A 23337-nucleotide genomic window follows, 5' to 3' on the forward strand; every position below is an offset into this window, starting at 1 on the left:
GCTTCCCTGACCCTATTCAAACTCAAGAATTTGGGTGACCAGTGCCTCTACCAGGGAAGAAGCTTAGATCCAACCGAACTCCTGGTAGGAATTCCTCTGCACGCTTTCATATAGAGAGGTCGATAATAGACCTTATTTCACGCCTATAGACGAAATCTATATATATTGCCTCATAATATGAATAATAGTAATAAAAAGGAAGGGTAGATTTGAACCTACAAACCATAAAGAGTTGAAATACCGAAGCATATGAGCTTAAAAACCAAGGAAGGAAAACCAATTTCATGAGGATTGAGTATAATGTAACAGTGAACAAAACCTTGGAGATGCAAGAAATTATGAGTCAGAATCTGGTAATAATCATCTGAAACTGTAAGAACCCACATGGGATGGGAAGCTCAGAGAGGGATGGTATTAACAATGGCGTCTAACAGCTTCTCTTCCAACTTCTTTTCATCAACCCACATGGAACTCTGCCTTCTTATTGCCTCATTCTTTTCTTTCTTCTTCTCTTCTCTCTTCTTTTCCATCATTCTCCAATGCTCAAGCTTCTCTCCTCTTTCTTTCATCTACGTCACATCAAGCGAATCGCATTAGATGATTGTACGAATCTAAACGTAACGGGTAACGGATATCATTATCGTATCAAAGAATGAAATGCAAGAACAAGATAATATTTTCTATCCTTTTGAACTAATATCCTGCTGCTTAAGAAGTGATTTCAAGATGGTCAAACCGATGTTCACCATCGGCTAGGTGTCACGGTCATGCTTGTCCAAGGCGTGTTGCCCATGGCCGCATGCCCGTAACATGCCGAAACCCTTACCTAATTGTGAAACTAGGCACTTCTGTTCTTGTCTTTTTGTTGGAGAAATTCCTACCAAGCATTAACTAGGCATTACATGCGCCACGTAAAAGAGTATATATCAATCGAATCGATCCAGTAAGCATGGCTATGGAATGTCAATACGATGAGGTCCATACGACGTAAGATGAATTTAATGAAAAGCATAAACTAGGCTTTTCACTTGAACACAAGATTTGGTGACCAAGATTCGGTCTTCTCTCGATAAGGAAGAAGAACAAAGCTCTCCTCGCCAAATGAATATGGAGATATCAGCATGAAGAAAATGCTTTACGAAGAAATCTTTTAAGGGCTAAATATACTCCTACATCTACTACAAACGGGCCTTGAAAGTACATAAAGAAACATCAAAACTTCATCACCAATCGAACCTGTCATAAGGTGGGTGATAGGGGAAGCACATGGATTGAAAATACCACGCTAGCCTTGAAGTATCCACTTTTGTACAAGCTCTCTCATAGCAAAGAAGCCACGATTAAAGAAACGTAGAATGTTGTCAACAAATTTTGAGACCTAAAACTTAGTAGGAATTTAAAGGATAATGAAGCAACGGAATGGGCCGAATTAAGCCTTAACCTTATGCTTCGTTGTACCAAATTTCCCAAACAACAGCACAAAAGCCACTGTCCCATTATGCCTTCCTTCTTAATTTGTTGCCACAAGGATTCAAAGGCTTAGCAAAACAAAATCTTCAAAAGCTCAATTTTAAAATTTTTAGTTCAAAAGCTCCACACAGTTACTCAATGAGCAAGTCAAATTAAAAGTTCCCACTATGAAATTATCGAAATCGTCGTCAACCTCATGGTTTTAAAACGTGTCTACTAGGAAGAGGTTCCACACTCTTATAAGAAATGTTTCGTTTTCCTCTCCGATTAATGTGAGATCTCACAATCTCACAATCTACCCCCTTGTGTGCCAAAGTCCTCGCTGGCACGCTACTTGGTGTCTGGCCCCCTTGTGTGCCAAAGTCCTCGCTGGCACGCTACTTGGTGTCTGGCTCTGATACCATTTGTAACAGTCCAAACCCACTGCCAGTAGAGATATTGTGCGCTTTGGTCCATAACCTATCGCCCTCAACCTCACGTTTTTAAAAGGCGTCTACTAGGGAGAGGTCCCCATTTGTAAGACGCGTTTTCTAGGGGAGGTCTCTGCATCCTTGTAGAGTAGAGTAAAGGGTGTTTCATGTGGATCTTACACTATAAGAGTAAATATACGAATTCTAGCCAGGAAACTGTTCGACTGAGCATGAGACAAGAGATTGCACTTCTCTCAATCATTAGAAGAAAAATGAATAGATTGCTATTTGAATCCAATTGATTGGAAGATGCAACGGATGCATTTCCAATCAAATTCTTTCCAATGAAGATCTTCAAACAATAGTATCTCACGATGTAAATGTTCAAGAAGATAAGGAAACCACTTACCAAAGTCCGACGGAACTCTTCATCAGCAACCTTACGCTCTTCGGCTCGGGCTTTCGCAGCTTCGGCTTTAAGCTTCTTGCGTTCCTCATTGGCAACCCTAAGCGCCTCTCTCTTGGCTTCATCCTTGCGCTGCTTTTCGAGCCTCAAGACTTCGACCTCCTGGATGTAATTCTTGCGCACCTGCTTCACCTGCTTGGCGTAGTCCCTTCGGAGCAGAGCGAGTTTGGCCTGCGCTTCCTTAGGGTCTTTCGGCGCCTCCCAGCTGCCAACAAAGGCGCTCGCCTCCAAGTATTTGTGCGTCTGCTGGTGATTGTTATGGTGAGCGGACTTAATGGAAGTGGAGAAGGAGCGTAGAAGGTTATTGGAGACATTGGTCGCAGTGCGGATCGCAGAACGAGAGGTTAACGCCATTGATGACTGTGATGGTAGAGGCACGAGCTTCTGGGCCTTGAAGAAGGTTTAACCTTTGTTTACTCTCCTTGAGGCTCTCGTGTTGTAAATATAAACGACACATCTTTTGCACTTCATAGTGATTCGACATGTCGACCAACTATGGTTTTCTAGGCGCGATATTTAAGTTATTTTGTTTATTTTAATTTTTATACTTTCAAAAAAAATTATTTTAAAAAAGTTAGTCATATTATAATTAAAAAATAATAAAGCTCAATTTACATACACCAAAAATGATATTTTAACATAAAAATAAAATAATTATTATGGTTAAAAGGAAAATATGCAAAAATCACCCTAAAATGATATTGAATGCAAATTTGGGGAATTCACATCCATAATTTTATAATATGATATTTTATTTAACAATTTGAAAAATATTAGACTTAATGATATTATTATAACTAAAAAGAAAAAAAAAAAATCTAGGACTGATTTTGAAAGCATAGCAAATAATGTTACAGTGAATAACACTAGAGCTTTGCTAGGTAATTATGTACAATGAATAACACTGCAGGATGTACAAAAATTAAAGACTAGCCAGCCCGCTGCTGGTGCTCACAGATTATAGCTTGCGACTGCTGAGAAAATCCAGCCTCCGAGCGAGCTGGATTGAGATGTCCTCCGTCTCGACAACGAGTGAACTGGATTGAGATATTCTCCGTCTCTACAACGAGCTCGAAAATCAAACCAACGAGCTGCTATTTCAGGAGGAGAAGACAGTGGAGTACTCCTTTTGCTTGGGCATTAAAAGAGCCAGTTGGAGCTTGCTCGACTGGCATTGTTTAACTGGATTCGTAAAAATCGAGACCCGAGCGACGTTATTAGCTAATAATAAAACGTGTGCAATGCTGAATGATTTTCCCTTTTCAACTGCAAATTGCCATTCTCTCATTGATATGTCGAACCAATCTTTCCTTGCAGATCGGGTTGATTTCACTTCGATGTACTGTCTATTCTCCTCGTTGTCTCCTACAATTATATCAAAGGGGAATCCAGATTCTGAGTCCTCATTAACCCACTTAACTACTGTGTCACTGAACTTTTCAGTGAAATATTTGAAGGCGACGTGCTCGCCGAGTCTCCCAGTTACCGTTGCCTGTGCTGGATCGATGGTGCGAGTTCTAAGCTGCATTTTCCAGGCAAAGCCACGCGAATCGGATTGAGAACCAACGTTATCACCACTGCCTTTAGCAACAGATGCTACTGACATTGCAGATAAATCATCTTCATAGGTCCAGTCTGTGGCTGTTGAAACTGGAGACAAGTTCTCTGTTTGCTTGTCGACGACTTCAAACGCGTTTTCTGCATATCGGTTGCGAGGCAGTGAGCTTCCTGGTTGTGTTTTGAAACCATTTTCACGAGCATAACTAGAACCTGGAGCCGTTTTCCAGTCGACAGGTGGCCAATTTCTTGCTTTATCTTTAGCTTTGGAAGATGATCCTTGGCTGTTTGGTAAGGTTTGAAGTAAGTTGTGAGACTCAACGACTGAGGTGACAGATGAGACAGACCAAACAGGTTCCTCCTTGGGAAGTTTTGTCACCTTTTGAGTATTCAGGATAAAACACTCTGTTTGCTCTTCGGAAGAACCCGATTCGGCCATGGCGGTGATCATGTGAAGGAAGTTGGCCAAATGAAGCCCGGGAGCTCCATCGAATAGCAAACGAGAAAACTCCATAAACAACGAATGAGAACCTGAGTCTTGGGTTGTGTATAAAATATTATCCTGCAAAAACATAATATGAGAAATTCTTACAGAATCAATGACTAAATTAGAAATCTGTTAGCAAAAGGACTGAATCAATGACTAAATTACCTGCAGAAGACAGCTACATGGAATCTGTTCATCAGAAGCACGTCCGAAATTCTTTATAACATTTCTGAAGAACAGCTTTTCAACAACAATTACTTGCAGACGACTCAGGATGTCGAATTCAGATTGCTTAAGCTCAGCATATCTGTCGGGATGTACGCTATACACGTAGCGCTGAGCAAAAGGAAGAGCCCAGTTCATTAATGAAGTCATGAAGCTAGAGTCCTTCGGACCATAATATTTCGCTTCTCGAGTTACAATCTGCATAAATAGTTATTCATCGGTGAACACGATAGTATCTATACGAAAAAACAAACACAATCAACGTGTGGAGTTCGTAGAGCTTGTTAGCACAGTAAATTAGATCATTCTCATTTGCAAAGCATCAGGCGGCCTTCAAGTGAAATGTCTACTACGCCTATTTTCAGTTCGATCCTCGGGGTTCTAAAAGTTTCAACAATACAATTTATCTTATAAAAGGTCCAAACTTCTGACTCTACATCGAAAGGCAATGGTACGATGAATCGAGATTTTTTACATCATGCTTATGGAATCCCTCGAAACAGGACTTTCCTAAAATATTTTCAATGTATTATGGTCCACATGCAGTAAAGGTAAAACAAATAAGAGAAGGTTACCTCAGAAAGAAGAGGAACCCCTAAAGCTTTCAACAGATGAGAGAATTGTGCCCGGAAAACCTCGGTTTTGTCACTGTCGATCTCACCGAAGTCTACAAAATATATTTTGCCCATATTCTTGCATTGCTGTTTTAATTCCTTATCATCACACCAGCACACAATGCCAGTGGAAGGATGAAGCGAAACCCATTTATCTTGTTCCGTGGGAAGGATCATAAACTCGGAGTTTCCGATACATTCCTTCAGGTAAGCCGTATCTTCTGAACCCAGGAGTCCTGATTTTAGTCCATTTGCCCATTTTAGAAAGACTTGGCATACCTAATACATGAAAGTATCACTTCAGTGGTTATCATTTGTAAGAGAAGAACATCTATAATTGCAATGACTTACTATATCACCAGCTTGTGAAGGCAAAGCAACAGCTGATAACTGTTTCAAAATCTGAAGATAACTTCTTAGAGGAGGGTATTCATGAATTCCACATTCATCAACAAAAAAATTCTTAAGCCTTGGATAAATATTGCATAAACTCTTGATTATGGGACAATCGACCGTGTTAGTCAAGCAGCCTTGAAGATAAACATCCTTAATCTTGTCAATAGCACCAATGGGGTCGTGCCAATATACTTCCTTAGGAGACAAAAATATACCCGACACCACATCCTCGTGCCTAGAGTCAGCTACAATAGGGACGAATATAAAAGGCCCTGCATGCAATTCCTCCAAAATTTTCTGTTTTGATGCAGCCATCTCATTCCACAAGAATGTATAGAAAGTGCACATTTGAGATATGCTGGCATATCAAAGAAGGCAATATAAATGGATAGTTTAGGACAAGATCAAACAAAGTCAAGCCTATAATTAATGATGTTTACAAAGAGAGGTTTGCGTATCACTGAGATTCTATGAAATGTTTTCAAACTATTGTGCTCCTTTCAATTTTACTAATTCCTTGTAGTCGTTCTGTAAATTAACACTGAGATTAGTACCTTGTCTTGAAAGGTTTCTGGGTTCTCCACACTTTTAGAATATCAAAAGTGTCATCGAGCGAAACTCGAGTCTTGAACCCAATATCACGTACCAACTTTGAACTTCTAACCTGTTGCAACAATGAGAATACAAATCAACATCTACAGGTCTATGAAGATTAATTTATTTTCTTCCAAAAACTTGATACATGGGAAAAAGCGTCAGGAAGCACCTCACAAAAGTTGTAGCCTAAGAGGATATCATAAAAAGAGAGGAAATTTTACTTGAAATGCAGCTAATCAACTGACCTTTGGAACAGCATAAGGAGCAAAGATTCCGAGGATTGAGCGCACTGCATCACAGTCAAAAAACAAATCTTTCGGGTAGTGACGCTTGTCGTCCGTACTTGATACTACCCATTGGACATCACAAATGCTATTCATAAAAGCAGACTGAAACTGTTTGATAGAATCACCAGATTTAGAAATAAAGTGACCCACAACTTTATCACTCAAATGATCATCCCATAAAGTATCAAGAACCTCCAAAAGGTATTTACAGCTCTCTTGGTTTCCATGCGTGGATAACAGGGTTAATAAATGAGTGAACTCTGGTGATTCCCAATCTTTAACCACTGAACCAGAAGATATCAGCTCTGGATCCAACATTCTATTCATCATAACATTACGAGGCATGTTAGCAATGCTCCTGTTAACTTCAACTACATGAACAAAATCAGTGATACCAATTTCTTGGAAAAAACTTCTCCATTTTGTGAGTCCGCCAGAGAGTGATTGGGTTACTGGGTGCTTCAAATAGGTGTCATCAACCTCATGGAAATTCATTTCCATATTCATGAGCTTGTCTATATCAATGGGATTGCCGTATTCTTTACTGAAATGAATTGGTACCTCAACAGGTCTTTTGTAACCATGATTGGTCAAAATCAAGGCCTTGTTACGTAACTCCAAAATGATAAACTCCCTATCTGTGTGACATTCAGGACAACTCGATAGCAGGTGAGTCATTATAAAACAAACATACTCTGTCATTAAATTTTTGTTGCTATTTAGATTTGATTCATCTGATATAACTGGAATGACGTGTACTTTAATAATTTCATGGGCAGATAAACGTTGAACACCGATCCTATGAAGCATCCTGCTAATATTCCCGACTGAGGGCGCATCCATTTGTGAGTCATCAACAGAGAAAAGAGAAAGGAAGGCTGGACAAACTATACGAATCTTAGCATTCAAGTTTGGGAAAGCTTCGAGTCCATACTTGCCATCAACTGTGGTATTTGAGGAATCAGAGTGTAACCATATTGTACCTTCAGCTATGGAGCTATAGGTACCATCTGAGAGAGGAATTAGTGGAACCTTCTGAAGAGATCTTACAAGATCGGCGTTCCTTTCCAACTCTAATGTCGTTTGCCGAGAAGATTGAAGAAGCATGTTGTGAAGTACATTTAGAAAAGAACCCAACCAAACCAGTCCCATTGATTTGAGGCTATTATGATTCTGACACAGAGAGGATATAAACTGCACAAGAATTTTAGGCCTATATTCTTCAATACCCAATGCTCTTGCTAGAGAGTCGGACAAGATTATATCCTTATCTAGGAATCCAATCCCAAGATGTTCATGAAGCAAATTATCTGGAAGAAGAATACGATCTTGTTCGTTCCAACCTCTCAAAACCTTGTATGGGGCAACCCATTCACTTGGTTTTCCTTCCAAAAGTAAGCAGTTGGACATTCGTAACTTCGAAATAATTAATCGAGGAAGATTAGAAAAAAACCCATGTACTTCTCCAATGAGTGGAATATAGCTCATATAAGCTGCAATAGCTTTCCCTGGACAGCTCTCAAAGCATGGAAGAGAACAGAAAGATTTGGCTGCACTCAGAAACAAACCAGGAAACTCAGACAACAACCACTGATTCCAGTGACTATCACCATCCACCTCCTCTCGGGACGAAGGTAAAACAAAATCACCTTGAATAATAAACTTCAAGCCATACTTTCTTAGAGGAAGGAATGCAAAAACTGGTTGTTGATCCAGAAATGGACTGTAAATCCCATCCCCTTCTTCCTTGAGTGTAAATGCAATTGAGATCTCAGTAGATTGGACGTCATGACGAATAACATCAGCCTTCAACTTTTGTGATACTACAAGCCATGTCATTTTTTCTTCCCCATGAGAAACCTTAATGATGCCATTTCCAACAATTTCTTTTCTCATAACAATAAGTGAATTTTCAATCAAGTTTCTGATCTTAATACACTGGAGACGGTGAAGAAAGAGTAACAAAGACGGATGGAAATCCGCAAACATATTCACAATATTATTGATCAAATTTCCTCCTCCAGATAGTTTAGATTTGAAAGGAAGCACAATACAAGTGTTCCAAATATTTGTATCCTGCTGATCAGAGGCACTGCAAACCAACCTACTGTACAAGTTTACACTGCGAGGAGAAATGATAGTTGGTAAGACAAAACCAATCTGCCCCTCACTTATATCAAACTTAACATGAAACCTATTGGAATGAATCTCAGGAGCATCTGTGATCTGCAGAAAGAGCACCTCACACCCATCAGAACAGACTACAAATTGAAAGGACACCATACAAAAGAGAGAGAGAGAGAGAGCGGACAAAAGATGTAACTGCTGAAAACTCACAAACATATACAAAGTTATAAATGATCAATGCACTATTTATTTCTTTAAGAGAAGACGTGAAACACTTCTTTGATGCTTGAAATTACATAAGAGGAAGAGGAAGACCTCAACCCACCAAAGGAAGATAAAATAAAGGACTCAGATGGAAATATCTTAGTAAACAATGAAGACAGAGGTGACATAATGATACCCTTAACATACCCGAAAAACTGATTTGAAGCCAATGCCTTTCTTCCCTATATATCCAGCATTTGATCCTTTCTTTGTTGAACTCCCAACATCACAGAGTGCTCTGATATTTTTAGCAGAAAAGCCTTCCTCGTTATTTAAAACAACAATACCTGACTCCTCAAAAATGAATGCTAGAGTGGGTTCGACACTTGATGGATATATATTATCGTCAGCATTTTGAACCTAATAACACAATGAGATTGATTAGATGAATGCAATAAATCATGTCCATCAAATAGATATTTTGAACTTTATGTAATGAGATCAAATTTGGTGGGAAATGGACTTAACCTTCAAGACATTTGAAATGCTATAAGCATGGCTTTTCATAACCTTTGGATTATCTTATACACCAAGAACATTCAAAACATTAATGATACAGCTTCTGGCACCTTTTTTAAATCTCTTTGATAATGTTTATTTTATTGAAATTCTAACACTTAGAAATTTCACAAAATGAACACCACTCAAAACATTTGAGAATGGTACATCTCAAAATACACATCTTTATGGTTTTAAAATTACTCTTTGGCTATGTAATTTGTAACAGGCCATAAGTTGATCCTTGAAAAGCTTAAGTCATCAAACATTGGCTGATACCTAGAACAGTACGAGGGATACAACACCTCTTTGATTCTTCTACACTTGTAGCAATTTTATGTTTTTAAAAAATAACTCAAATACATCCAACCCTAACCAATTGTCCACACAAAGGTAAATCTGTTTGGGAAAAGAACCAACAGGATGGTCTTAATGCAATCAAAATGTTGTTATTTTTAGAGCATAGTTTGGACTTGACTAATTACAAAGAACCCCTGTTCAGTTCCAGTTGATACTTCAGATACTAAAACAGGTGGGGTTTTTGTCACATAATTGTAACCAAATTACTGTCTAGTGAGAAATAAAGTCTAGCAATGAAGTTGAGGAGCAATATTGTGCAGGAACAATACATACTAGTACGATGTACTGACACCATTTTTTTATGTGCAGCTCTGAAATCGTTTTAGTTTTCTTTTCCATAATACGTGTGTTATACTTTCATATATTGAAAAATAAATATCTTTCTTATCCAAAAATAAAGTGAGAAATAATATATGCCAATGAAGGAAATAAATCTAATCAGTAAAGACAATAGCCCTGCTCACCAGCTCAAGCAGGAAATGTGAATCCTGAGAATACAGCTCCTGCGAAAGACAATGAAGAGCCCTTCCTAAGCGAGCATGCTGCTTCCTCAGTATACCAGTCTGAGAATTGGGAAGATCTGGATCGAGACCAAATTCATCACGCCTGATGGATTGAATGATCTGATCCGCATCCTTATTTCCATCAGGTTCTGAAGCAAGTGACATACAACTGAGGGCATTTACATCATTAAAAATTTTGGTAGAACAGTCTGTGCTAGGAACGCTCATTTTTTCATTACACATATTCTCTTCAATAGAGAAAGAGACATTTTGTTCTGAAACAGAATGATTAGTCAAAAGACCACCAATGTGCAAATTTCTGTTTATCTCAAACCTGTCATTCAAGCATGCATCAGTGAACAGATCTGAAGAAGCACTAGAAGAAATTGTGTGATAGTCCTGAATCCACTCCAGCACACCAAGAGAGAGGCCTATTTCATGAAGCATAAGACGCTGCTCTGGTTTCCAACACTCGTGTAAAATAGCTGATGCAGCATCTTTAATGACAGAACTTATGGCAGAAAGCAATATATTTGCAGCCAAGCAACGAAACTCTGCTGGCAGATAAGCAAGGCAATCAACAAAAAACCTAGACAATAGGGGAATTGCTTTGTTCCTCATATCAATCTTCTTCTTCAATTCAACACTCAAATTACCAGCAGAAACCTGCTCGAGCACCTTTTCATGCCTCTGAGCCCAATTTCCAAACATTTCTGTATTTTCAACAGCGATCTTGATAATAACATCAAAAGCACGGCTGGCATGGTGTTTAAGAAGGGATAAGGGAACATATTTTTCTCCACCAATTAAAGCAAAGATAGATAAAAGCTTCGCCGCAGTCTGAAATGGAGATCCTTGCAGTGCAGCTTCCATGAATGAATCAGCAGTAGCTGTGTGATCTATTCGTATAACTTTCCCTTCTTTGGTAACCATGCACAAAAAGTTCTCTATATTAACTTCATTCTGCAACCAGGGTACAAGAGGACCAAGAGCTGGAGCAAATAAGATATCCCAATGAGACCATAAGTTCAAATCCAACAACATTGGTGCTCTAATCAAGACTTTGATAGCATCCTCTGATGTCACAGATTCGATGGCTCTCAATCCTTGACCAACTTCAGCACTAACTGAAGTGGCACCCAATAAATCATTCTCCATTGTGGCCAAAGAATCTCTTAAATGGCATCTCCCTAATAATGAAGCAGAAAACATAACACACTTGGAAACAACACGGTTCTTTTGCTGCCCTACAAGCTCCATAAAATCTTCCGAAGACCCATTTTCAGTCAGTTTGAAACTGATCGAGGGAAACTGCTGAGTAAGAAGGGTACATATCATCTGCTTACTTATTATTTCATTCTCAGATAAATTATTACAAGCTTGTGCTACTAAATTCACTAACTGACGCTGTAACATGCAAGCCTCCAAAGGGAATTTTTCAGAAATCTCAGGCAAAAGAAGCTTGCGTAGCTCATCAGGGAGCATAGAGGAATGCTTCTGTAAGAAAGTAAAAAAGTCCCCATGACCAAGAGACTTAAAATCCTTGACAGAAAATTGCTCCACAAGCCAGAACTCACAGCTGCAAAGCTGTTTCAAGGTGTGGATTCTATTTTCCAGGAGAACCTGACCATTGCGATGGATCTCCCGCTCAGACTTGATATGTTGACCAACTTTGTTGAGGATATCTTCCACAGTGATGCCTTAGAGTTAAGAAAAATAAAAAAAGGATTTTAGTCAAGTTATATCATTTTCATTTCCAATGTTATTTTCAAGATTGTAAAAGTAAAATATCAATACAAACACATTAGAGTTCCATCATGTAACATATGTACCATATAAAGCAAAATCAAACAACACTACTGCCAAATTCTATGATCATTCAATTCAACTCAACCATTTCAAGTTTTACAAATCAACATCACAAACAATTCTCCTCCAGGAATGTAATCGTAATTAGTTCCCAATATAATTTCTGACCTCTAATCTTATTCAAAATTTAGAAGATTGTTAAACAAAACTGAAACAAAAAACGGTACAACTCAACATATTTCCAGGAAAAGGTACCACTCAAAGAATGCCACTTCATTTTGGGAAAGTTACGGCTGTTACTTTATCTTCCAAAGAAAGTGGACAATTGGCTTCTTGAAACCCTTGGTTCAGAGGAAAATCAAAGATTTTGAAGAACTAATCTATTAGAGCTCTTTTTTGGCACATTCCAAAGGAAAGGAATACTAGGACTTTTGAAGATAAGTCTTCCACCTTTGAAGCTACAGCCTATCGATGATAATTGACGATTGGAAGGCTCTCATCATGTAGTGCTTGTGCAGGGGTTTCCTCTACACCTAACCCTTTAGATTTCCCCTTGTTTTTCAATGAAGTTTTCAGTTTTTTATAAAAATTAAAAATAAATAAATAAATGGACTAAAGCATTTCGAATCCAAGGAAGCAATATCAAGTTCTTGCTTGTCTATGTCTGTGTTGTTTTTGAAGAACTAAATCAGTACAACATCCATCTGATATATTAACTTCAGCGTCAAGAATGATGAAAAGCCCAGGAAGTAAACACTACTCACCATATGTAGACTTCGGAACATGCTTAATAAGAGCGCCCTCTGCACTTGGACCTACATCTATGCACTCATATACGGGTTGTTTCTCAACATGTGTATTAGTCAGTTCATGCAGATTGATTGTTTGTAGAGAATCATAAATGCTGTCCCACATCCCATTCTTAATAGATGAAACCTGCAGTAAAGACAGCAATGAAAAATAAGTAGCTTAAAGTACTTATCACAAGATGAGCAAAGAAAAAATACCCTTACATCAACAGTCATGCACTGTGCAATTATCAGAAATTAAAATTAAATAATATGGACAGAATGATATATGTAAACCATCAGTCATTCTAGATTGGTACGCACTGATGATGCTTAAACGATATATGAAATGCATATGCCTCTAGCTACCAGTATGAATGATGCTTAATTTTTTCACATAAGAGGAGTCATGGTTGATATACCGCATTACTAAATAAATATATGTCTAGTTTTCTACAGTTATCTACATAGTCACCAATTATTTTTTAAAAAAATGCATAAAACAAAACCTCATTTTTCAGAACAAATTAAAGACTACGAATTATTTGCACATAGGTAATAAAATGGGTTATGAACCAATGTTGCAAACCTCTGAAATACCGTGGGAGCATAATTCATCTCATTCTATATTAGAGTTAAATATATATATATATATATAGGCATACGTAGAAGCCCTCAATTAGTAAGAGTAAAACTACACTAAAGAAGATCAGACTAATAAGTTACATATATATATAATAAACAATGTCCAACACAATAAATCCCTTACAGCGACATTGAGTAATCCAATGAATGGGTAAGATGATATCATTGATCTCACGCTTATTCTTGATCCAAGTTTTATGCCATAATGGTGAAACATCCGTTTGAGTACCTACAATACAGAATCAATTTAGCTTTCCCACTTTGATTTAACAAATAAACAAGAAAACACATGATCCTGTTCTAAAATCCAATTCTAAATGCTCAGTAAATAAACAACCATCCAACGCCTTTTGGGTAACATTACAAAAATTCCCAACCTCATCAAAAGCTTCTGTAGTTACAAAAATTCTTATGATTGGCACTTCAACTTGAGGACATATGCTGTACATTTTGCCAAAAGGAATTAAAAAAAAAAGCCTCAAAATCGTCATTCTAGATCCCATTGTTACTTTCTCCATAAGAATAAAGCTGTTTTTTGGCTACCATCTCAAAAGGCAATAATGGAAGCCAATCTACTGCGTCTTTTTAAAGGAAAAGTTGAAATAAAAAAAATTAGAAACATAGAACCACCTTTTAGTCATAAACAGTGAATGAAGAGATGATTCATGTTTATTTTGATTTTGGAAAGAATTGGGGAGGAGAGATTACCAGCACTCTCCTATTGGTTGGTATCATTTTGTATTGCCTTAAGGCTTATCTTCCTAGAAATTATCAATACATCGTAAGGGAGTAGAATATTACATAAATTATTTCCAAATAAATTTTATTCAAGGGAAACAAAAATAGTTAAAAGTGGTAGAAGAAATCAATGTTGTTTTCTTGCATGACAAGGTCTGTTAATGAAGATATTAAAGCCACATAGTAGGATGTTGAGCGGTTGGAAATTGTTGCCACTTCGATGGTATTCTTAACTACACCAGATATATGTAGAAAGCGAAATTCAAAATTAAATTTCATTTATAAGAAATAGAAACATTGAAAAAGTAAAAATATGATGATAAATAACTTAGTTTTGATTTTGAGGTTAATTTTTTTTAAAACCAATTAACCAGGGAGGATAATCACCGGGAAAGTCTAAATTAACATGAAGTTGATAGCATCTTTAGTGTGTTACATGCAGAATTCATATTAACATAACAAGAGATGGAAATCAGTAAAAGTAAAAAGAAGTAGCACACCTCTGGCACAGTTGCATCTCTACATCCATCCTTCCATGTTGTGATGAACATCCTCAAAGAATTATTTGTAATTTTACATTCCGCTTCATCGCCACTGCCTTCATCAGAATTATCAAAACTATCTTTTTCGAGGAGGCTGGCTTCTACCTTGACTTTTTTACCTAATGTTGGGGATCCAAAAGTAGTGTGCATTTGATGTCCAGATTTCCTTTTCCTTTTCCTTTTGGATGTACCATTACCTACACTGTCCTTTTGGCTGCCAATAGGAGAGGCATGGACACTTACTTCACCATTCAACCCAAGCCGCGCCACCTCTTCAGTTGCAGATGGGTAAGGACAGCTACTTGAACTATCGTAACTTTTATTAATTTGCAATGGAACTTTTAGATCGGAGCTTGAATGGTTGCCATTCTTTTCAGTTTTGTGTGTGTTATCATCGCTGTCTTCATCTCCTGAGCTTTCAGAGGAAAATCTAACATGCTTGCCACAATAGTCTTTGGGAACAGAGGAAGATGATTCAACTCGCTGAGATACTGCACTAAAACGCTTATCTAGCTGTTGCTTCTTCATTGAGAAAAGAGGTCGCTTCCGGCGTTTCTCATTAGATTTTGTTAGATACTTGCTGAGAATGTCATCTTCTGATCTTCTAGCTTTTCGAATAACAGATATATGGGTCCTACAACAACAAGTTCCTCTCACTATATAACCAAAAGTGAATTCATAACATCAAAATAAAAATACAAACTAGCCTGCCTCATATTAAATATTTATAACTATAAATGCAGGAACCATAAATGTAAATATTCTCATTCTTCCACTAGTGAAGCAATGCCCAAGAGTATAGAATTACGTACTCCAAGTTTTGAACACGTATACCCAGCATTTCCTTCTTTGTAACCGATCGCTTCCTGGAAATGAAGTCCAAAAAGTCTTCGACCATAATATTTTTGTTTCTACAAGCATCCACATCCATGAACTCCAAAAGATAACAAATAATCTCCTCACTCTTTATTTTAAATACTTCATTTACCTCAGAATTCACTGAGAAATAATGCAATACAAGAGGATGACGCAGAAAAGGGCCCAGTCTCAGCTCTTCAAATTGCTTAACTCTCTCATCCTTGCATATAGCCTTCTCCAATTCATATAATGTAGTGATTCTTCTCACCCCCACAAAGCAGTGAATAAATGAATTGATCTAAACCAATATAGACAATATCAGTAACTTGTTGGAGTTAATCTACGTTTGACCGGAAATTTTGATAGCACCCGTTTATGTTTGGAGGAAACATGATGTGACCTTTCGTTATCTCTGGTGCTACTACTACAGACTGACACAGACTGAAAAGGCCAACTGACCTTCTAATCCATATTATCTGGTTCACATGTGATATTTTTGTTCTATAGATAGAGGGAGAAGAATGTTAAGATTATCACTTCCCCCTAATAACGATCTATAAAACTTAGTTCAGAGATTTTTGAAAGGGAAAAAAATGAAGGAAAACAGTTAAACAAACAATAGCACGATTGAAGAATAATCTTTTAAGGTAATTTAAAATTTATCTTGCTTTGAAAGCTGTCTTTTTACTAAAAGAAACATAATTTTAAAAATCTATAAGGCATTGCCGTTGACATTGCTCAGGTATCACACAGACTACAGGCATTGGACAACCAACAATACAACATCACTAGTTATCATTGCTTGCGAACGATCATTGCCCACGACTGCATACAAAGCGAAAGAAGCCCATAATATGCGGAAAGAAATGTTGCGAACGATATTTCTAACAATATTATCAAAATTGATATCTTCCGTTTTCAGTAAATTTAAACTTCAACTGGAAGGGATTGTCAGTCTCCTTTCCTCCGCCGTGAACCCCCCGGCCAGCGCTGGGCCTGACCCATATGAGTTTCCTTGTAGATAAGGCCCCTAGTAGGCTAATGCTTATAATTCCAGCCAACCCAAGTTCCCAAAGAATCCATACTTAAACTAGACTCTATACCCAATAATTATCAGATAAATCAAGCAGAAGAGTGTGTGTGTGTGTGTGTGAAGTTTAAGACGAATTTTCTCACGTTACCTTCCCTTCCATCACAATGAGGCGGTGAAGCGCATCGACTTCCTGCATACGGAACCCTAAATACTCCCATGAATCAACCTGGAGAATTGAAAGCGCTGATTGCGAGACCTTCCAAGCTGAGATGCTTTCCCCACCCACAAGAAGATCGCTGTGTGCCTTGGCTACAGCGTGGTTGATCCTCGCGATTCCTTCTGCTGACTTCGTAGTCGAACTTTGCGGCTGGAAACCTGTTCTGGAAGGTTGACGAAATCGGAAACCTGGACTGGGAGGCTGAGAGAACTGAAACCCAAGATTTTGTTCCGGCAAGTTCGAGTTCTGCATAGGGAAGTTGACGTTCTGGTGACCAGGAATGAACACATTACGATTTTGAAGAGGATGATTAAGATTTTGAACCGGGACATTGGGATTCAAATGTGGCGCAGCTGGAAACTGCGCTTGTGACGGCCGTTGCGGATTCTGCCTCCGGCGCGGCCGCCTGCGGGAGCCACGATTATTGAAATTGGATGGTCCTCCGTACATCACTCTCAGCTCGGATTGCCAGAGTCAGAACTTCACCGACTTTACATTCAGTACAGTTGTTACTGGCCTGGAGTTCTTCGCCGACATAGATTTTAGGGTTTTGCTATTTGGCGGGAGGAAGGCGACCGGAACAATATATATAGGTTTCCCTCCTTTGGTGTGTGTAAAATTGTATATATATACATATCGTATAAGACACGTTAGTTAATTTACAAGGTCTCGAATTAAAATATAAATATATTTCTTTTGGGGAATTGCAAAACTACCCCTAAGTAGAGTGGTTGTTGCAAATAAGTCCTCCATCTTTTAATAATAAGCACAAAACCCCTCATTTTACACATATTATAACTTGACCACTCAAATTATAAAATAATAAAAATTAGACCCTCAACTTCTGTGTTATCAAAATTGAATCCCTTCCGACTCAAAGATAGGCTCTAGCTATAAGATTATCTATAATCTGATAGAAGGGATGTAATAGTTCATTTTTTAATTAGATGATACCGTAAATTATTGGTTTAAGCATATTACAACACGGCCACGTGAGTTTGAAAAGTGAGTATAGCTCTTCTAAGAGGTCTACGTGCGATCTAAATTTCATAAAATGACTCGTACTCTAAAATCCATAATGGACAGAACACGATATTCAATAGTGTTATATTTATTAGTGTATCTTGGGTATAGTAACTCGACGACGTTGGAAGCATTATCTTATTATACCTGAAATAAAAATATTGATATTGACGTTAGATATATATATATATAGATGAATGTTTATATAAATCACAAATTTAAAGAAATTATTTAAATTAATGATCATTTCTTCTTGCTTCCAAATTAAAGGGTAGATATTGTTATTATTGTACTAAACAAATAATAATATTGTTATATATTTTTAAATAAAATATTTTATCATAAAAAGTTATTTTCGTTATTTTTTTTAATAGGAATTCATGAAACATTATTTTATGCACAATAAAACAAAGCCGTCAATTTCCACGTGTCCAGTCAATAAAAAGTCGGAATTAAAAAGAAAAATCCGACCTGCCGGATTCGAACCAGCGACCTAAGGATATCTGAGAAACCTCACTACAGTCCTCCGCTCTACCAACTGAGCTAAGGTCGGTTTGGTTGAAACTTTGTTACTTTATTTTTAAGTATACTATTTCTATGATATATACACATTTTTAAAAAAATAAAAGATCAAATAATTTAATTTAATGCATTAAAAAAATAATAATCATAATCCAATAACCAAAAAAAACTTAGGCTAAGACTTATATTATTGATTAAATTCATACCATAATTAGATAAAAACTAATTTTCAGACTAATAAACGGGTGAAGGTTGGAACTTGTTTTTTTCTTTTTCTTTATTGAGTTATGTTCGAATTAATAGACAAAAATTAATAAATATATTTAAATATAAATATATATATATATATATATATATTTTAGAACGTAATGCTATAAACATACTAGCATCATCGTTCAAGAGATTAAAAAAATGTGAATATTTTATTGAGCATTTGAAATTAAATTAAGAGTATAAATAGCTTAATTAATTAATTGTTAACTGATTTTTATATGGTTTAAATGAGTATTATTAGGTGTATAAATCTGATATTTGTTAAAATATTTAACCAAAATTTACGTAGGGGAAGCTTACGAAACGGGTCGGGTATGAATATGAATGTTTATGGCATCAAACCGACCCGAACAGGACGACAAGAAGAGCTATCGTTATTGATTCGCTTGTGCTTAACAGCCAATTACCCCGCGAATTTGCGTATGGCGGTAGATAGAAATCCAAGAAATTGATTCAGTTTCTTGCACCATCTTCCGGATAATCAGTGCTTGAACTTGCCAACTGATCGGTCCTTCACGAATTGACGATCGAAATCGAAGCAGGAACTCCGGCTTTTTGCAGTGCCACACTTCATTCCTCAGCCATGAGAAGGTTGTTCTTGGATCTTAGTTTTCTCATACATTTGTGTCATTTATGTTTGTGATGTTTCCTCTTCGTCTTAGAATTTGAATCACCACTTCCTTCGTTGCAGATCGGGGCAACATTTACATCGGCCACATGCGAAGCAAGGTGTAGGAGGATTGAAGGGCATGATGGGGAAGTTATCAATCGCCGTGGCTTTTCTCTTGATCTGTACGGTTTTGTTGTTTGTATCATCAACGAGTAAAGGTGGCTTTGGATCCGTCTCTCGCTCTGAGGTTAGTTGAGGTTGTTGGGTGTGATTAATTGCTGTTTATGTCCGCTGCCGCGAGAGTGTTGAAGTAGAGCTTTAGAGTGGTAGGTTCTTAGTTAGTTCCATGAAACTGGTTACGTTCATTCTTTTTCCACTTGGGAAATATAGGAAAATAAGTATGTCGATCCATTATTTTATTGCTGGAAATCACGATTTCAGCAGTGAAATCACGATCACATTGTAGTTTTAAAATGTAGTGTAAGCTTAGCTACCTCACATTAAAGAGTTGTTTGATGCCGTTTTATCAATATGGGGTTGACAATTGCATCTGGTAAATTTTTTCATCCTTGCGAATTACGATGGCAAAAGGAAAGCTACCTCACATGAACTAGTTTCTGGATACATGGAGGAGGTGATAGGTAAAGCTATTGGTAGTGTTTGAATATTTCAACACGATTGAAATTTGATCTTTTCTATTCTTGTTTGGCCAGATCAAGGCTGAAGAACTTTGGAGCCATGCTCATGCTGGTGGTTGGAGACCTTCTTCAGCTCCACGATCTGATTGGCCACGTATTTCTTCGTTGCCTTTAAAAATCACTGTCTCATGCGACAAGATTATATTGCATGTTTTTAGCTTATGTTGAGAAATGATGGTTGTATTGATTTAGATAAGATAGATTTTAAAACTCAATCACACCATGACAGCTCCACCGAATGAAAGCAACGGTTACTTGAAGGTTCGCTGTAATGGTGGTCTGAATCAACAACGCAGTGCTGTTAGTATTTCTTACATAGCTTGAACTCTAGTTTTCTTCATGCACTCTCAGCTTTTTTGTCTTTAAGTAAGATAAAAGTTCAAAATTGAGTGGAAAAACATGCTACTTATGTCCTTAAAACTGGGGCTTTCTACTTTTGCATGGTTGGATTGTTAGAGCAGTTGGATGGTTGGGGTTTTCTGACTTAGTTTGATCATTGGTGGTGATGTCATTTTGTTATTATTAATAATTGGAGTCTCTTCTATAGCTTTCTTCTTCTTGTTTTTTAAGCTCTTGTTTAGTCTCTGCACCTTCTCTTGTTCCTCTATGCGAGAGTTTCTCATTATAAAAATATTATTTTGGATATTTTAGATATGTAATGCAGTTCTTGCTGCTCGGATTATGAATGCAACACTGGTTCTACCTGACTTAGATGCAAACTCCTTTTGGCATGAGAAGAGGTATTTTAAATTTTAACTATCCATCTTAGTACCTTTGTGTCCAAAAAGAAAATCTATCTCAGTACTTCAATCTGTTCTAGTTACCATTTTTATATTGTGTAGTACTTTCAACTAAATCTTGTTTTTCTTTCCACAATATATTCTACCCTCTATAATACATTCCTGGTAACTATTGATTTCATTTTGTGTAGTGGTTTTCATGGTATCTATGATGTGGAGAATTTTATAAAGACACTGAGGTATGATGTACGAATCGTGGATAGCATTCCAGATATTCGCAAGAATGGGAAAACTAAGAAGATAAAACCTTTTCAGGTAAAAAAGTCAGACGTTATTCTAAAAGAAAATTTCTGTCAGGAATTATATGTTTGTGTTCATGATCTCTTTAATTGAATCAGCTCCGACCCCCTAGAGATGCTCCAATCAGTTGGTATACTACGGTTGCTCTTGAGAAGATGAGGGAGCATGGTGCTATATATCTCACTCCATTCTCACATCGTTTAGCAGAAGAAATTGACAATCCCGAATACCAAAGATTAAGATGCAGGGTTAACTATCACGCTCTGAGATTTAAGCCGCATATCTTAAGAATTAGTCAATCAATAGTTGATAAGCTTCGCAATCAAGGCCATTTCATGTCTATTCACCTTCGTTTTGAGATGGACATGCTGGCCTTTGCAGGGTAAGTGTTTTCTTCACTGATCTTGAAACAAGGTCCTGATGATTTGTGGGAAATTAAAAGAAGAAAAAGAAACAAGGTCCTGATGGCTGCCTTACAATAATTGGTTTTCTTTTACACTGCTACCACCTTTTCCCAAAGAAAATTACAAGAAGGGCCTAGACATACCCGCCTTACATTTTACTTTCTTTCTCGGACTATTTCTTATTTGTTATGAAAGAGAAGTCATGTTATGGTATATTTACATTATTTGACTGGTTTGCAGGTGTTTTGACATTTTTACTCCTGAAGAACAAGAAATCTTGAAGAAATATCGAGAGCAAAATTTTGCAAAGAAGAGACTGGTTTATAGTGAAAGAAGGGCAATTGGAAAATGCCCCTTAACTCCGGAGGAGGTGACGTTCGCATACACACTTGACTATATCTTTGCTTAAAACCAGTTGATTACTGGGCATTTACACTTGTCATTTTTTATTGAATGTAAAAATGATATGGGAAAGAATCACCGATCTGCTAGGCTTCTTCTTTGTTCTGCAGGTTGGTCTCATTTTACGTTCCATGGGGTTTGACAATTCTACCAGAATATATCTCGCGGCTGGTGAGCTTTTCGGTGGCGAACGGTTCATGAAGCCATTTCGTGCTTTGTTTCCCCGTCTTGAGAACCATAGCTCTGTTGAATCTTCAGAGGAACTTCTTGAAAATGTGAGAGGATTGACAGGGTCTGCAGTAGACTACATGGTTTGTCTCCTTTCCGACATCTTCATGCCAACTTATGACGGACCGAGCAACTTTGCCAACAATTTGCTGGGCCACCGTCTGTATTATGGCTTCCGGACTACAATCAGACCAGACAGGAAAGCTCTTGCACCAGTTTTCATCAACAGAGAGAACGGGAGGACAGCAGGCTTTGAAGAAGCTATTAGGAGAGTTATGCTTGGCACACACTTCGGTGGGCCACATGAACGCGTTCAACCAGAGTCATTTTATACGAATTCTTGGCCTGAATGTTTCTGTCAAACGTCACCAAAAAATCCTGCTGATAAATGTCCACCAGACAACGTGTTGGAGATTCTGAATGGCCAATTGGTGGAAAGTCAAAGTGACAGTGATTCGGATGTCTCAACCCAATCCAATTCAACTGCCAGATGAGAAGCATATATCAAGATGTTAGCAAGCTCATTATAACTCGACCCTGCCAACAACACAGTTACCAATTCCAATTGAATAGGTTTCATTTACAAACGGCACTTTCCTCCAGGTAAATTTTATGGGTAAAAAAATGCAAGCATAAACCAGTCTTTTTCATAGTAACATTTCTGTCATAGAGTGTGTTATGGAATGCCCTTTCCTTTTACAAGATGGAGGAGATAACAACAATGCATTCCTTTCCTTATTTCCATGCCATTGATTTTTGTCTTGTTGAATCATGAAGTGCACTTTTTGCTTTTTTCAGGCCCGTTTGGATTAGTCTAGCATTACGAGACAGTAACACGAGGAGACTCATGTCGATGCGAGATTACAGCGGATTCATCTAGGGTGTGTACAATTGTACTTTCTCCATGTGTTATACTGTCATCTCGAATGTCCTATTTTGTAATGTAGCAATAACATGTTTTCCACTCTGGTTCACAGCCCAACTTTTTTAGAAGTTGCTTCTTTACCAATATATGTAGTTTTTGAGGTCCTTATTTAAATTTCCTTGCTGACATGGAAGCTTCAAATTATGTTATTGTTCTAAAGATAAAATGACAGTCAAGATGGTTGAATACATCATTTCCTGCAAAATTATTATTGACATACCAATTCGATTTGTATCGATTTTTTTAGGAAGAGTACATCGACGGGTGAGAATTTGAAGGCTTATTTTCACTAAAACGAGCAAAGAGCAAAAGGGGACACTA

The 23337-nt window shown here is 37.5% G+C and overlaps 3 protein-coding genes and 1 non-coding gene across 10 annotated transcripts; 1 reads left to right on the top strand and 3 right to left on the bottom strand.

Moving 5' to 3' along the window:
• Nucleotides 1–203: 203 nt before the first annotated feature.
• On the bottom strand, nucleotides 204–2775 carry LOC111431776 (UPF0329 protein ECU05_1680/ECU11_0050-like). 2 transcript variants are annotated; one of them, XR_002708563.1, is made up of 3 exons: nucleotides 2290–2775; nucleotides 283–569; nucleotides 204–240 (listed from the first exon to the last, which is right to left on the bottom strand). XR_002708563.1 is itself a non-coding variant. In XM_023068484.1 (2 exons), the coding sequence occupies exons 1-2, from the start codon at nucleotides 2698–2700 to the stop codon at nucleotides 399–401; spliced, it is 582 nt and encodes a 193-aa protein (XP_022924252.1). In that variant the 5' UTR covers nucleotides 2701–2775; the 3' UTR covers nucleotides 209–398. The 2 variants fall into 2 exon arrangements, 1 of the variants encoding a protein (XP_022924252.1); XM_023068484.1 differs by having other exon boundaries at nucleotides 209–569.
• A 378-nt stretch (nucleotides 2776–3153) lies between these two features.
• On the bottom strand, nucleotides 3154–17499 carry LOC111431955. Of its 6 annotated transcripts, none has more exons than XM_023068693.1 (14): nucleotides 17222–17499; nucleotides 16823–17137; nucleotides 15596–15939; nucleotides 14742–15417; nucleotides 13628–13732; nucleotides 12835–13006; nucleotides 10223–11961; nucleotides 9048–9260; nucleotides 6468–8735; nucleotides 6180–6289; nucleotides 5581–5983; nucleotides 5191–5508; nucleotides 4556–4813; nucleotides 3154–4465 (listed from the first exon to the last, which is right to left on the bottom strand). In XM_023068693.1, the coding sequence occupies exons 1-14, from the start codon at nucleotides 17339–17341 to the stop codon at nucleotides 3446–3448; spliced, it is 8061 nt and encodes a 2686-aa protein (XP_022924461.1). In that variant the 5' UTR covers nucleotides 17342–17499; the 3' UTR covers nucleotides 3154–3445. The 6 variants fall into 6 exon arrangements, with proteins under 6 accessions (XP_022924461.1, XP_022924460.1, XP_022924462.1 ...); XM_023068692.1 differs by having other exon boundaries at nucleotides 17216–17499; XM_023068694.1 differs by lacking the exon at nucleotides 17222–17499 and adding an exon at nucleotides 16391–16738 and having other exon boundaries at nucleotides 15596–15909; nucleotides 16823–16889.
• An 880-nt stretch (nucleotides 17500–18379) lies between these two features.
• On the bottom strand, nucleotides 18380–18467 carry TRNAY-GUA. The gene is given in 2 exon segments: nucleotides 18380–18415; nucleotides 18431–18467. It is a non-coding gene; the product is annotated as a tRNA-Tyr (tRNA).
• Nucleotides 18468–19094: 627 nt separating this feature from the next.
• LOC111432145 (O-fucosyltransferase 1-like) lies at nucleotides 19095–23202 on the top strand. The gene is made up of 11 exons (XM_023068962.1): nucleotides 19095–19208; nucleotides 19241–19300; nucleotides 19401–19566; nucleotides 20033–20111; nucleotides 20247–20317; nucleotides 20669–20757; nucleotides 20949–21072; nucleotides 21156–21439; nucleotides 21702–21831; nucleotides 21974–22694; nucleotides 22890–23202. Exons 2-10 carry the CDS (start codon nucleotides 19293–19295, stop codon nucleotides 22583–22585), a joined length of 1563 nt encoding a protein of 520 aa, XP_022924730.1. The 5' UTR covers nucleotides 19095–19208; nucleotides 19241–19292; the 3' UTR covers nucleotides 22586–22694; nucleotides 22890–23202.
• The last annotated feature ends 135 nt before the right edge of the window (nucleotides 23203–23337 follow it).

Source organism: Cucurbita moschata, unplaced genomic scaffold (genome assembly GCF_002738365.1).
Source record: "Cucurbita moschata cultivar Rifu unplaced genomic scaffold, Cmos_1.0 Cmo_Scf00037, whole genome shotgun sequence".
Taxonomy (NCBI): domain Eukaryota; kingdom Viridiplantae; phylum Streptophyta; class Magnoliopsida; order Cucurbitales; family Cucurbitaceae; genus Cucurbita; species Cucurbita moschata.

Bases quoted from the DNA above. Each gene is read 5' to 3' on its own strand.
- LOC111432145 (XM_023068962.1), top strand. The intron at 20,758-20,948 runs GTATTTTAAATT...CATTTTGTGTAG, and splicing joins TCCTTTTGGCATGAGAAGAG to TGGTTTTCATGGTATCTATG. The intron at 21,073-21,155 runs GTAAAAAAGTCA...TAATTGAATCAG, and splicing joins AGAAGATAAAACCTTTTCAG to CTCCGACCCCCTAGAGATGC.
- LOC111431955 (XM_023068691.1), bottom strand. From the start codon at position 17,341: ATGTACGGAGGACCATCCAATTTCAATAATCGTGGCTCCCGCAGGCGG. The intron at 8,736-9,047 runs GTATGTTAAGGG...CTCTTTCTGCAG, and splicing joins GCTTCAAATCAGTTTTTCGG to ATCACAGATGCTCCTGAGAT. The intron at 4,814-5,190 runs GTAACCTTCTCT...CTATTTATGCAG, and splicing joins GGGTTCCTCTTCTTTCTGAG to ATTGTAACTCGAGAAGCGAA.
- LOC111431776 (XM_023068484.1), bottom strand. From the start codon at position 2,700: ATGGCGTTAACCTCTCGTTCTGCGATCCGCACTGCGACCAATGTCTCC. The intron at 570-2,289 runs GTAAGTGGTTTC...GATGTGACGTAG, and splicing joins AAGAGTTCCGTCGGACTTTG to ATGAAAGAAAGAGGAGAGAA.